We start from the raw sequence: 15,754 nt of genomic DNA, 5'->3' as shown, positions 1-15,754 counted from the left end.
TTTAATCTCAATATTTGTTATCTTTCTAAGGATTTCGTAGTCACTAATACATTTTGAAAGTGCTCAAATATTTGTTTTTGAGATTGTCATTTAACTTATGCATACTTGTTTTAGTAAGTTTACTTATTTCGAGAATAACTTTATAGGTATATGACTGAAGTTGAATAAGTAAGTTTACTTATTCAAACGTTTTTATTAAAGTTATAAATTTGACAAGATCAAACATCTAATATTTTTTATTAAAATTTTACCTTAACTTACCTAAGGCTAACTTGAGATAATTTTTATTAAAGTTATGATCTTAACAAAACTAAACTACGAATATTTTTACCTAAAATTATAAAGGCCAATGCTACTTAAAAACCAAACTTTTCTGTAAATAGGTGAAAAAGCAAATTATAAGTAAATCCACAATTGATATTGAATTGGAAGTGCAAATGTGCAATCTACGCATTCATCCCGCACCTGCATATAATTTAAAAAATTATATAGCTTCGTCCCGTTCCACACTCGCACATGTCTAAACCTAGACCGCCTCATACATGTCTAAAATCGGATCATCCTGTTTAGGTTTAAGTTTGTATCGCCTTGTTCCGTCCGTGCCATTGTCATCCCTATATACTATTAGAAAAACTTTAAAAACATCCTCAAATAGAGGATCATAATTGAACGGATATTCAAACGAAAGATATTTTAAAATTATTTTTAATAGTACGTACAAGGATATATTTGATTTTATTTTCGTATTTTTTGTTTTTTTACTTGAAATGAGAAGAAACTACGTGTTGTGTTTGTGATTCTTTATTATTATCTTTTATTTATCATAGCCACATAAGATGAACCACATAATGCCATCACCAAATAGAACTTAATTTGAGAAAGCCATAAATAAAATTGCTACCAATTGATAGATGCCAACAAAAAATAAAAGTCATTTTCATTCCTCTACCATTTGAATATACCAATTTATCATTTTTTTTCCTTTGTCACATGGAAGAGGAAGTGCTCACCTCATACTAGCATATGACCACTTATAGAAGGTTTTATCCTAAATCTTTGTAATTTTTTCTTAGGCAAAGGATAAGGACATATGTCATAAATATGTCACGTATGTGTCCACACCATAAATTGTTAGGTATTCAATTGTTATTGCTAATTAAAAGAAATTAAAAAAAATAAAGAACCTTTTAGTATGTCCTTATAGTAAAAGTGAAAGCAAATACCCTAAGTGTAGGTCAAAGTAATTTATAATCGCGAGGTTAAAGGTTAGCTTACTTGCTGAACTTTTTGTCTTTTACGATTAAGATAAATTAATGATTTAAATTCCATCACTAGTCTCAACGAATAATCTAGTGAAATTTTGTACCAAGGTTTAGATAGGGTTGAGTTAATAGTAATTATGTTTTCTCTTCATTTCACTTAATTATGTGGAAGGTATATGGTTCTAGAGTTGAAGGACTTAATTATATTCAAATATGAATTTTTAAATTTTTTTTGAAAGAAAATCTTTTTTGAAAATTACATGAAAAAAGTACTATATAATGTTGCCACTTACATTGAAATTGATGGAGTACTAAAATTATTATATAATTTGATGAAGCGAGTGAGTAATGTTGACCTTTATTTGAATTAAATCACTGGATTGTTATGTTTATAAATTAAAATACAAAACATACAAATTGAATGTTTTTATTTTATTTTATTTTATTATGATAATTAAATTGGTCATCATTTTATACGGAACTTTAAAGAATTTCTTGATATGCATGGTGCCAAAGTTCCAATTTTTAATATTTTTTAATCAAATCACACATCAACTATGATTTTGACATATTCATCAAAAATTACTTAGTAGCACTAAATTAAGTTCCAATTGTTACCATATGTATTTTCCGTCCTTCCATTACTTTCATTTCTATGTTCTCTTTTTTATAATGCTTTAAAATGTTTTATTTGAGCCAAAAATATATAAGAAACAATTTGAATCAAAGATAAAATCTATATATATTTTTTTATCTTTAAACTTTACTTATAAAATCACACTAAATATGTTGTTGTTGAACTAAATTACCCTAGAAATAGTAAATAAGTATCGAGAGACTTTAGAAAATGATAAGTTCATAGAGTACCATTTAAAAATAAGAATATTGGGAAATTTATATAAACTTTCATCGTCTGTTTTTATTTAATCAATAATGCATGGTGAAAACCTCAATGGAGAATATCCAAATTCCAAAGATGGTAAAGTTGAATCTACAGAACAAGCCAAACCATAAATTATTTTCTCAAGCAAAAGTTAAAAATATCAAAATAACAACAAAAAAAAAAGGGTCAAAAAGAAATATACACTAATTAATTCACTTTTTTTTTTGTCAACAATGGGACACTCCCAAGATTTTTCTCTCTTTTCAATTTGGTCCCCATGATTGATAAAATTAATCCACATGACGTCATTTTCCGACGAGAAATCATCATCTAAATCCAACGGCTGTGATTATATCTTCTCCAATTTCTCAGCTTTAACCACCGGATTCGCCTTAGCAATGGCTTCTCTCCCCGTAGATTTGAAATCAAACGAGCAGCCATGGATCTCCGGGTACCGATGGGTCCCACAAAACGTTGTCCCACATCTACACTTGAACCCGGTTAATCCCACCTTCTTCCTACAAATCGAACACCGATTTGGCTGCGCAACCACCGGTTGAACCGCAGCGGCGGCCACAACCTCCATTTTTTCCTCTACGGTTGCCGGTTCCGACAACACCAGTACCGATGAGCTCGCCGATGGTACCGGCAGCTGCGGAGGAAAGAGAGAATCAATAGGTTTTTGTTGTCCCCCTTTTAGATAAACTTCATGGTAACATTTGGAGCAGAAATTTTGGGTTGTTGGGCTGCCGAAGAAACCACAGTTGTTAGCGCATAATATATTATGTCCTTCTGGTGCTTCAAATCCATGTTCTTCCGCCATAATTATCTCGATTTCTCTTCGATATCAAAGCTTAAAAACAATTATTGAGGATAAAATTTAATTGTGGAAAACAAATAGGGTGAAGGGAGAATAGATAAATAGAGAGGGGGGGAGGATGATAGGAAGGAGGCACAATAAAAAAAAAAAATGAGAGGAGAATTTAATAATGAAAATGGTGGCAAATCATTAGAGAAGGATAATAAAGAAATATGAAAAGAACAGGCTGGAAGAGGCAAAAAAAAGAGGATGAAGATGATTTTTGTTTTTTTATTGGGGAGGAACTTAGCAAAATGAAGGGAAGCCAAGAAATTTGGTTATGAGGAGTAATTGGGTGGTGGGGGAGGACATGTGGCTAGAGAATTGTGGTTTGAGACTTTGAGGTGAGAGGTAATTGGAAGTTTTTTAAAAAAAAATTTAAAAAAATTCTTAAATTTACGACGACACTTAAACTATAACATATTTTGATTGACATATGATAAAAAGGTTTCAATATGAATGATTGGTTCCTTTGTTAAGTAGAGTTTTGCAAATTCTTCCTCTCTTTATCTTTAATTATATTAAAAATATGAGTGACAATCGTTCGTCATTGATTATTCTCGCAAATTCATTATTAAGATAGTTCTTACAAAAAATTGAATTAATGATATACAATATTTAAATACTCAATATAATTACTAGGGGTGTACATGAATCGGGTTGGTTCGAATTTTTTACAAACCAAACCAAATTATTTGTGCCGGGTTATTAAATTTATAAACCAAACCAAACCAATAAAAATCGGGTTTTTTCGGGTTTCTCGGGGTTTTCATAGTATCTATTAAAAAGCACAGAGCAGTGCTTCTTAAAAAGAGTTCTAGTACAAAATATCAACATATAAGCTGGAGGCAGAACACTGTTTGAAGTTTTAAATTTATAATATAACTTTATAAGATGAGCTTTTTTGTATATTATTTAGATGGAAAAATTACTAGAAAAATCACTTTTTAATAAATAATTACTGATTTTAGAGATACTTTTTATTTATTACCATTTATAGCAATATATAACAATATTATGATATATCTACTATGTATTAAAAGTGAATTATGCATGTAATATAAATGTATTATAAGTGTTTTAAAATATATTATACTTGTTTGGTAAGAAATTGACACAATGTATTATAAGTGTATTAAAGTATATGATAAATTAAGTATCCATGAATAAAACTTGTATTATATGAGTTTTATAAATTATTCTCGCTAATATGTATTAAAATTGTATTATAATTGTATTATAAGTGTTCAGTGAAAAAAAAATATTATTGCTATAAATAGTAAATATTTTCTTAATGTTATACATTTATGTAAATTTTCCTATTTAGATTGGCTTCTCAAGTCCAAATCTAAATGTAAGAAAGAAAACAAAAATTATGAAATTTTTTTAAAAATATTTATAAATTATATTTTAATAAATATTTTTATGTATAACATAATTTAAAAGTAGTATATCTATAATTGGATCGGTTTGGGTTCGGTTTGATTTTTTTTAGTTAAAACCAAACCAACCCTATAATGGTCGGATTTTTTTTCCAAACACCAAACCAAGTCAAACCAAATTACTAGTCGGATTTTTTTTCCGATTTCATTCGATTTAGTACGATTTATCGATTTGTCATGTACAGGCCTAATAATTACTATATATAGTTGATTATTATCCTTAAGAGACTTCTTTGATCCAGCTACAAGGCACTATTTATTGTATATAGTTGATTATCATTCTTTAGAGACTTCTTTGGATCTAGCTACAAGGCAGTATAAAAAAGATAAAATGTGAAGCTTAATTGAAATACTAGTTGTGGAATTTAACTGGACAAAAAAATATCTAGAGATTGCATAATTTTTTTCTTCTTCATCATTCAAGATATTATGTGAATTGATATATTATTGAATTAATGAATTATTAGATATTTTTTATTTAAATTTTGAAAAAAAATCTATTGCATAATGTTAAACATATTGTATAGATAATTTAACCCGTTAAAATATATCACTTTGTTTAACAATAAGCAATAGCTTTGATAAGTCATAAAGTTCTGACATATCCTAATTGATGTTTATATATATATAAAACGAGGTGGCATATCTTATGTAAGTAAATTTATATACACAATAAATACTTAAAGAACACACACAAAATATCTTTTCAAAATTGTATTTGAAAGTGTCAAATAAATATATTTTTAACACATGTCCAAATTGATACTTCAAATATGTAAATAAATTTTAGGGCAACTTTTAAAAATGAATATAGTTTGAGCATAATTAGAAATTTGTAGCTATAGTTTGTTTAATTATGAATTATAGCTACATTTTAAGGGGAAGAGAGAGGCGAGCGAGACTAGAAGAGGGAGGAGAGAAGCAAGCGAGATCTGGAAGAGAGGATAGAGGTGGGAGAGGTTGAATGTCTGTTGTATTCGTTGTATCAGGTTGTATCACGAATACATTGATACAACTTATTTGTATCAAAATGAATACATGTTGTATTTGTTGTATTACGAATACAATTGATACGAAAATAAATACAGAATATAATACAAAATAAATACAAAATACAGTTTAAAACAAATACATTAAATAATTATAAAATACAAAAACAATCAAATAATTATTAACGAGCACAATTTGTATCGACAAATACAATTGACATACCACAAATTGTCATAATACAATTGATATAAAATACATCTACAATTAATACATATAAAATACGTCTACAATTGATACATACACAAAATACAATTGATATGAAATACAAATGCATTTTATACATAATACAAAATACAATTTCCATATTTATGTGGAGAGAGGAGATCGAGAGGCAAAGGAGAGAGGAGGGAGATATTTACTAGTAAACCCCACATATAGCTACAAATTGTAATCTTTTAAAGTATAGTAATTTATCATAAATATATCACATGTTTAGGTGTGATTTTTCCTAAATCTTATTTATAAATTTAAGGGAGGTCGATATATTATTTTGGAGACAACAATTAGGACATGGAGATGGGGTGGGTTAGGTGGTACGCTAAGTTGGATGGGTTAAGACGTTAAGTTGTGGGGATGAACGTGATTATTGTCCTATGCCTATTGTGTATTATCCTCCAATTACGTGTGTGCTTAGTAGCTGCATTCATATGTTTAATTTGAATCAGTTTTTAAACACTCTCAGATAATTACTATCCGACTAACTATTAAGTACTTCTTCATTCTTAATTAAAAAAATAAAAAATTATAACTATCCACCTTCTTTTAAATAAGTATAACTATATAAGCCATTAGATAAGATGAAAGTATCTTTTAAATATTTACCGCAAAAAGATTTTCAAAACAAATTTTGTAATTTTTTAAAAATTTATTTATAGATTTAGATTAATTATGGACTCTATAAGAGTCCATTAGCTATAAGTTTGTCAAACAGTTGAAGCCTAGCAATGGAGTGGGATGAGCAAAACAAGGCCAGTTCTTGGAGGACTTCTCAAAACCCTAAAATGCAAGAAATACATAAACAAAACCAAATTGATCATGTAAAAAATAACACAAATGGAAAAAGAGTTTATGTGGACGATAGCTTTGTTTTCCCTCCAGGTTATCGTTTTTGTCCACATGATGAAGAACTTACTGTTCATTACCTCAAGAAAAAAATTATGAATGAACTTTTACCCCACGAAAAAATCAAGGAGGTTAATCTTTATAAGCATAGTCCTCAGGAGCTTTCAGGTTATTTTCTGTTTTTTCTTAATCTCTTTTCATTAATCTCAATCAAAGTACAATAATTTTCGATTGTTAGGGTTTATGTATATGTTAAATTAGATCTTTTCCTGTTGTTTCACTTGTTCTAGTTATATTGTAGATTTAGAATGTTGATTCTGTTCTGTAAATACATACTTTTATTTCTTTTGACACGCTTGTGTACATTACTTATATAAGGTTTGAATTTGATACAAATCACTATATCTACTATAGATTCACCATCGTATAATATAAAAACATGTGATTAGGGTTTATTACATTAGAATCGGTCGTGAATTTTGCTTAACTTGCAATAGTTCTTTTCTATTATATATGGTTTTGAGTTGATCTAATGTTTAATAGCATATTTGGACCCTAATCATACTCAAATAAGGAATGTTAATTGTTAATTAACCTTGTTCGTTATCCTTCTTAGTTAGGTTTTCATTTATTATTTAGCAGGTTTTCTTTGTTATCTAATCCATTTGAATTTTGTATTTCTATAAGTACACATAATTGTGATTTTCTTTTTTTAATTTTTTTTTTACTGTATACTACTTGATACTAAAAGTTAAAACTTATGTTTTGTTTCGAGAAAGAGTTTTATCTTTTGTAAAAAAATAAACAAAACCCAACACTAATTCTTATACAAAATTATGCGCTCTTTGATGACTTTTCATCATTACTTAATTCATAATCATTTTTACTCCATTTCTTAGCTAACATAAATCATACATAATATCTTTTCTCTAATTTGTAAGTTAATAATATTGTTTGTTTTTCTTGTTTAACTTGCAAATAGAAAAGTATTCACTCCTGGGAGAAAAAGAATGGTACTTCTTCACTACAAGGGATAGGAAATATCCTAACGGTGATAGGCCAAATCGCGCTGCGGGAACAGGCTATTGGAAGGTTACTGGAGCTAACAAACCTATAAAGCATAATTACATGTTATTGTAGAAAACTTAACCTAATGATTTAAACTATTATATTGTATCGATATACATAATTATATTTTCATTTTACTATCATCCAAATATATGGATAGAATTCATAGTTATCATTTTTTGTTATTATAGCTCGACGATTGGATTCTAGGTAGGATTTACAACATAATTGACAAGTCTAAAGGTACTCGAAAGGAGGAGTACAAGCAAAAAGATACTAGCAAAAGCATTTCTTTGATACCTACTTCAGTAGATAAGTTGGATAATTGTGACTATGAAGGGACTATAGATTCATGTGTAGAATTTGCTAGACAACAATTCGAGCTACCTTATCAGTATAATAATACTCTTGATGATCCAAATTTTATCATGGATTTTAGCAAGTTTAGTCCAAATTATTTTCCCAAGATCGTCAAACTATGGAATGAACCTTCAATCATCTTCTTCTGGAATCATATTTTCGGATTACAAAGGATTATACCAAGAAAGCAACATTTTCCCAATGAATTTCGACTTCAACAACTTGTATCAAGATCCTTATGACAACAACATAGGTGGAATTGAATCTCATAATGTTCTTGAAATTGGTGTTCTTGATGAGAACTCATCGATCTATAAAGATTGATTATTCCATATCTATATATATTAGTGATAGCTAGTTATAGTAGATAGACGATCAATGTCCAAATGATCTAACTAGATAAATCTTCTAAATATTTATATAGAAAACTTATATGATTGTTATTATCCCCTCTGTTTCGATTTTCTTGTTAAATATTATTTTTTTATATTTTTATTTTTACTGATCATTTTTAGTTTATTATATTTTTAATTTATTAATATTGAGTTAATATTTTAAAAAAAATATAGTTAATAAATTATTTTTTTAATAAATGTATCAAGTTAAAATTTCACGATAAATACTAATTTGATCAAAATTGAACTGTAGTTTATTGATTGATAGCACGACAAAAAGGGGAAGTTTCTTTCTTGTTGACAAAATATATATGTGGCCAAGGGAAGTATGGAGGTGGCTCCATAATTACCATAAGATGTGTCATAATTTTCCCCACTACATCTTCCTCATAATTAATGTTTATAACCTCACAACTCCTAATTTGTTCCATAAAAAAATTCTTCATACCAAACACACCCTAAGTGTAGACATCATTTATATAAAAAATCTTTTTCTTTTGTGTTTTATTTTAAAATAAGTCTCTACACATAATTAATTGGCAAATCTTTCGGGATAACCTCGTTTCATATGTGAATTCATATATTCAATTTCAACATAGTTTGAGTGATCTGTGAGCATCAATATATTCAATTCCAATTTATTTGGGACTGAAAAGTTGTTGTCGTTTAACAACTAAAAGACATGTCCCGTGAAAAGTTGATATTATATAATTTTTTTGAGACGAATTTCAAAAAAAAAAAATCAAACAAATTGAAACGAAAAAACGAGTATCCAAATACTACAACAAGAATTTATTCTACAATACACTGAAGCAAAGTTCCAGATAATAATACATAGTATGTCACTTATTGCAATTATAACATACTAATACAATCAAGTAGGCTTGTGACATTTAACTAGCTCAACTAGAACCTTGAAATTTTCTATTGAACTCCCATTATTTGTTTTCACAGCTTCTAATGCTTTTTCTTTTAGCCTTTCAACATTTTCCCTTAATACCTTTCCTTTTTCCTCATTGAAAAAAGTATCCAATGCTCTAATTGTTCCACTTCTAGTAAAATTTCCACCTTCAATTTGCAAACCAACTTCCCAAACACTTTCCAGCATTCTACTATTCAATGTTTGGTCACCAAAAAAAGGCCTACATATCATAGGCACACCATATGATATGCCTTCCAAAATAGAGTTCCATCCACAATGTGTTACAAAAACACCAACAGATGAATGTGACAAGATTTCCAATTGGGGTGCCCAAGGAACTATTTTCCCAAATTCCTCTGTTCTTTCAAGAAATCCTTTAGGTAAAATCTTGATCCCATTGTCTCTTAACGACCAAATAAAAGACATTTTTTTCGATTCTAATGCTTCTGCTATCGCGATTATTTCATTAGGAGGTAATGTTGTAACAGTACCAAAACTTAGATACACAACTGATTTTTCTTTTTGTTTGTCAAGCCATTGGATGCATCCACTTTCATCAGAATTGGCATTTAACAATACATTCTTTGATGATTGCAGAACTAAAGGGCCAATGTTGAGTACCTTTTGTAGCTTTGATTTGAGGTCTTTGTTGATTATTGGATCCAATTCCTCAAAGGAATTAAGAACAATTGCATTGGCTTTGTGCAAATTTAATGCCATGTTGTATAACATAGATGGCATTGGCCCCTTTAAATTCTCTGCTATAACTTCAGGTGGAATGTCATTCATTCTCAAAGTGGATGAAAATCCAGGGATTTTCAACAATGTTTCGTTGTTCGATCGAATTAAATCAGTGTACAAATGGACAGACAATGAACAGGAACCAGCAGTCCAAAAAGCAATCCAAGGGATATTCATTTTCTTAGCAAATTCACAAGAAAACCATAAAAAAGCATCACTAAATATGCAAGAAAATTTCACCCCTGTTTCATCCTCTGCCTCTTTCATTGATTTTTCGAAATTTGTAGGAGTTGATTGCATAAAGAGATCAATGGCTTCACGACCAATAGGGGTGTCATTGCCTTCTTTGACACCATCCCAAACATTGTAAATCTTGATGTTTTCTTGATTTGGAGTTTTTGAGAAGATTGAGGTGTTGGAATTTGATGTGTTGAAGAAGGAATATATTGTGTTTGATGGTAAAAATGGAGAGATTTTTTGGACAAGTGTGAGTAAAGGAGCTGCATGACTTCCAAAAGGAAAAGCAAGAAGTGCTATATGAAGTTGAGAAGTAATCATTCTTTTGTATTGTTTTTCTTCTTCTTCTTCTTTTGTTTGTTCTAAGTGTTTTAGTTTTTAGGCTCCTTTCAACTTCGTTAATATAGTTTTGTTGTAGGTTCATATGGGATGGTGGGGTTGGGGGTTGGGGGTAGAAAAGATTGACTAGTTGTTGCACTTGCTTGTTGGGGGTTAAAGATTGTTGTTGTACTTTTTCGTGGGGGTTAAAGATACCACCTACCATTATTTGGGGGTTGATGCACGAGGATTCTGTTTTTCTGAAGGTTGGATGTAAAAATGAATGATTTTTGCATATAATTTAATCTTAAAAGTTAGCTCATGTTATAAAATCTGCAAGTCGTATAAGATGATTGTAAGTTTACTTTCTCGATTAATATGAAATATCATTAACATCCTTCGACACATCCAACAACAAATATATAAAACGTAAAACAATATTACTTGAAGGTTCAGTATTGAGGAAATAAGAATGAGTTTGACTTCATTATCATGTTAAAAAATAAACCTCTAGTTTAATTACTCAAACTAAAAAAATAGCTCATGCATTGAGACTCATGTGAGTAGGTGCTTTCCCATTCAATTCATCAGAATTCAATATTTTTAATGAAAAACATAAATTTACTTGTACAAATATAACCAAATTATAATAACTAGTAATCGAAACCCCTAATTCTAAACTTATAACGAGTTCAATACTAAAAGATCTTAAAAATTAAATTCACAAATTTCAAATTTTGAATCCGTCTCTAATAAATAAATCAGCTTACCTCCATTTGATGGTGCACTAAACCATGAATATTGTCATGAAGCATAATACTCGTATTGCACAAGGAACTAGCTATTGTGGTGGTTGTGACATGCATTTGAGCTAGGTAGGATTAACGGTAGAGATTGCCTTAAGTTTGAGTAGTTAGGTAGGATGAACGGTAGATATCGCAGACACGAACCACTACATATTGCTTCCTATTTTGGTCGTTGGAACTTGGTTGCCACTTAATGTAATTCATTCCAATCATTTTATAAAGTTTTGCTTCTGAGCGTGGTGAATTTTCAACCTCCTAAATCATTGAGTCAATATTTAATTTTACATTTTTATTATATATTATTGAAGGGATTCTGATAAATATCATTGATCTTTTCTAGATTCGCCAATTAATTATAGAGTATATCATAAGTTGAACACGATGAATTAATATAAAATACTGTCCATGGGATATAAATTGTTTTTTTAAGTTCTTGAATTCATAGAGTATTTCATAAATTATATATATATATATATATATAATAAGATAGTATTCAAATGTGAATCATAGGCAAAGTTACTTTTCTTTATTATCAACCAAGTAAAATGATTGTCCACTTTACAATGGTGAATAGTCCATTTACTTTTTAAGTGGGTAAATTGCCCATTAATATTTTCCTTCACTTGTATATATGGCTATAAATATAGCCTTATACTTCAATGTAAAAACACACATAAAAGAAGAGAATTACTATTACTCTCTCCATATTACTACTCTCTCTATATTAATACTTTCTATATATATATATATATATATATTCTCTTGCTCTTCTTCCTTTATAAAATTGTCAAGTTAGTTAGTTTATAACACGTTATCAGCACGAAGCTCTAATTTTTCAGAAAATTAACTTCTATATCAGTTATATCTACTAAAGAAATTTAATTTTTAAGTTGTCTTTGTTACTTTCAAATTAATTTTCATCATGTCAAACTTGTCAAAATTGGAATTTGTGGCACTTGATATTTCTGGCAAAAATTATTTGTCATGGGTACTTGATGCTGAAATTCACCTTACCGCTAAGGGTCTTGGTGATGCTATAATTGAAGGAAATACAGCATCAAGTCAAGATAAAACAAAGGCTATGATTTTCCTTCGTCATCATCTAGATGAAAGCCTGAAAATGAAATACTTGACAGTGAAAGATCCACTTGAATTGTGGAAAGACTTAAAAGGGAGGTATGACCACCTCAGGGCAACGGTATTGCCAAGGGCTCGTTATGAGTGGATGCACTTACGGTTTCAAAATTTTAAAACCGTAATTGAGTATAATTTTGCTGTATTTAGAATAACTTCCCAATTAAAATTATGTGGGGAAACTATAAATGATAAGGACATGTTAGAAAAGACACTAACTATTTTTCATGCCTCTAATGTAATATTACAGCAGCAATATCGTGAAAAGGGTTTTAAAAAATATTCTGAATTGATCTCATGCCTTCTGGTGGCTGAGCAACATAATGCCCTTTTAATGAAAAATCATGAAGCCCGTCCCACTGGAACTGCTCCGTTACCGGAGGTAAATATGGTAAAAGCACATGGCCAGTCTGAAAGAAGACAAAATAAAAATTATGGCCACAATAATGTGCGTGGACGTGGCAATGACAGAAGACGATTTAATAATCGTCGTGGTGGTGGTCAACATAAAAGGGAGAACAATATCAGTTCTCAAAATGGCCCTTCAAAAAGTAACTGTCATCGTTATGGCATGAAAGACCACTGAAAAAATGAATGTCGGACGCCTGAGCATTTTTTAAGGCTTTATCTAAATTCTTTCAAAAGAAAGTCAAATAGAGGTGGTGCCTCTTCTTCTAATGCTCGAATAGAGTCACACTTGGCGTTCGAAAATAATGTTGAGGCAAGGCATTTGCATAATGATAATATTGAAGCAAATCTGGCCTTGAGGAATGATGATTTTAATGACCTCAATGATATTACTCATTTGGAGGTTGAAGATTTTTTTAAGGATCTTAATTGATGTTTAATTTCATGTTTTTCAATATGTTGTGATTTTTATGTACTTTGAATCATCGTGTTTTTACGTTTATGTATTTGAAATAAATAAATAAATAAAATCAGGGCCACATTTTTATGATAATTGTATATTGTTATTTATTACAATATTGTAATTAATTACTATTGGTGTACTATTATTTAATCTTAATATCATATTGTTACTAAAAATAATATTCGCTTTATTTAATATCATTATACTAATTATTTATTCTTGTTAATGTTTTAGACATTAATATTATATAATGATTGTAATATTTTTGCCAATAAATAAATTATCTATACATGATGAATAATATTATATTAATGTTTTATAATTTTATTTATTTTATATTTGTCTTTAATACTTATGTATAATATTTATTTAAGGTTAATAAGTATATTTTGTCATAAACTTTTTGAATTCTAAGTTCATTAAATTAATTCACTAGTAATTATTAATTTATATAAAATTATGTTTATTATTAACGTGTTACACCTCAGTTTGTCAATACTTATAATTTGGTACGTTAGGGACTTATGAATCCTATAAATTTTTTTAAATTCTAAATTACCATAATTTAACTTTTTTTTAAAAAGGGACTTATGTTTTTCTAGCAAAATTGCTACTTATTTTATTTCTTACAATATATTTTTATTTTATGAAGATAAATAAATTTCTCAATCTTCAATTTGATTCAAGATGAATAATGGAGATATGTGCCATTTGGATAGTGCCACAACTCATACGATATTGAAAGAAAAGAAATATTTCTGTCATTTAATTATGAAAGAGGCCTCTGTCAATACAATATCTGGTAGTACAAAATTGATTGAAGGTTCTGGAAAAGCGGCCTTATTACTATCTGGAGGAACGATATTGGTAATTGATAATGCATTATATTGTAATAAGTCTCAAAGAAACTTGTTAAGTTTCAAGGTTATTCGCCAAAATGGCTATCATATTGAGACTGCCAATGAAGGAAAGGTTGAATACCTTTATATTACTACAATAAATATGGAGAAGAAAATTATGTACAAAAAATTACCTGCACTTTCTTCTGGGTTGTACCATACAAATATTGGTACTGTTGAATCACAGTCATAGTAAACAAAAAGTTTACTAATTCTAATGATTTTATCATTTGGCATGACCGGTTGGTCCATCCCGGTTATAATATGATGCGCAAAATTATTGAGAATTCACATGGACACAGTTTGAAGAATCAGAAGATTCTTCAATCTAAGGAATTCTCTTATGTTGCTTGTTCTCAAGGAAAACTGATTATCAAACCATCAGCAACTAAGGTTGGGATTGAATCCCCTGCGTTTCTGGAACGTATACAAGGTTATATATGTGGGCCAAATTCACCCTTCATGTGGACCATTTAATTATTATATGGTCTTGATAGATGCATCTACAAGATGGTCACATGTGTGCTTATTATCAACTCGCAACATGGCTTTTGTGAGATTGTTAGCTCAAATTATAAGGTTAAGAGCACAATTTCCAGATTATGCAATAAAGACAATTCGTCTAGATAATGCTGGTGAATTTACATCTCAATCATTTAATGATTATTATATGTCGGTTGGAATAAAAGTTGAGCATTCGGTCGATCATGTCCATACTCAAAATGGTCTAGCAGAATCATTGATTAAACGCTTCCAATTGATAGCTGTTGACACCCAATTTTGGCTCTCTGTACTCAAAATTAATGTCTTCAGGCTACTTGATCGTTAAAGAACACAAAATATAATATTTCTTTTTACACATTTTTTTTAGTTTTTTTTATTTATTTATAATTATCCTTATTTTTAGCATTTTCATGAATTTGTTTTTTCATTTTTTTTATAATTTATGAATAAGCATTCTTAGTTTCGTAAATAATAGGATTCTTATCCATGTTGACATCGATCCTCCACAATGCAAATTAATCATCGAGCTTCTCCAATTTTAAACAATTTGAAATAATTAATCTTTTAAAAATCCAAAAAAATATATTTTAAATACTTTAAAATAACTTTGTCATTTTATAATTTTTGAATGATATATATAGTTATATATAATAATTTATTACTTTTTATCAGTATTCAAAAATAATCTCAAACATATTTTATTTTAATTAATTATTTCGTAAATTAGTGTTGACATCTAATTTTGACCGACCTATAACCCATTTTTTGATTGCTATTTAATTAAATGTGTATTCTTTAAATTATTATTTATTGTATATTTGAGCTTACATTTGGTATAATATTTAAAATTTTATTATTGTTATTATTATATAAATAATTTTATTATTTACTTCATTGGTTATTAATTTAGAATATTGATTCCAATCATCCATCTCCTTTTG

General features: G+C 28.9%; 2 protein-coding genes and 1 pseudogene across 2 annotated transcripts; 1 reads left to right on the top strand and 2 right to left on the bottom strand.

The window, feature by feature from the left end:
• Positions 1-2,215: 2,215 nt before the first annotated feature.
• LOC129876347 (zinc finger A20 and AN1 domain-containing stress-associated protein 4-like) lies at positions 2,216-3,313 on the bottom strand. The gene has a single exon (XM_055951758.1). The coding sequence runs from the start codon at positions 2,966-2,968 to the stop codon at positions 2,495-2,497; it is 474 nt and encodes a 157-aa protein (XP_055807733.1). The 5' UTR covers positions 2,969-3,313; the 3' UTR covers positions 2,216-2,494.
• Positions 3,314-6,440: 3,127 nt separating this feature from the next.
• LOC129876870 (protein ATAF2-like) lies at positions 6,441-8,228 on the top strand (annotated as a pseudogene).
• A 904-nt stretch (positions 8,229-9,132) lies between these two features.
• Positions 9,133-10,673, bottom strand: LOC129877426 (anthocyanidin 3-O-glucosyltransferase-like). The gene has a single exon (XM_055952923.1). It carries the CDS (start codon positions 10,600-10,602, stop codon positions 9,256-9,258), a length of 1,347 nt encoding a protein of 448 aa, XP_055808898.1. The 5' UTR covers positions 10,603-10,673; the 3' UTR covers positions 9,133-9,255.
• Positions 10,674-15,754: the final 5,081 nt, after the last annotated feature.

The sequence above is a fragment of the Solanum dulcamara genome, chromosome 12 (assembly GCF_947179165.1).
Source record: "Solanum dulcamara chromosome 12, daSolDulc1.2, whole genome shotgun sequence".
Lineage (NCBI taxonomy): Eukaryota > Viridiplantae > Streptophyta > Magnoliopsida > Solanales > Solanaceae > Solanum > Solanum dulcamara.
Note: the sequence above shows the minus strand (reverse complement) of the source record. Positions and strands in the feature narration are given on the sequence as shown.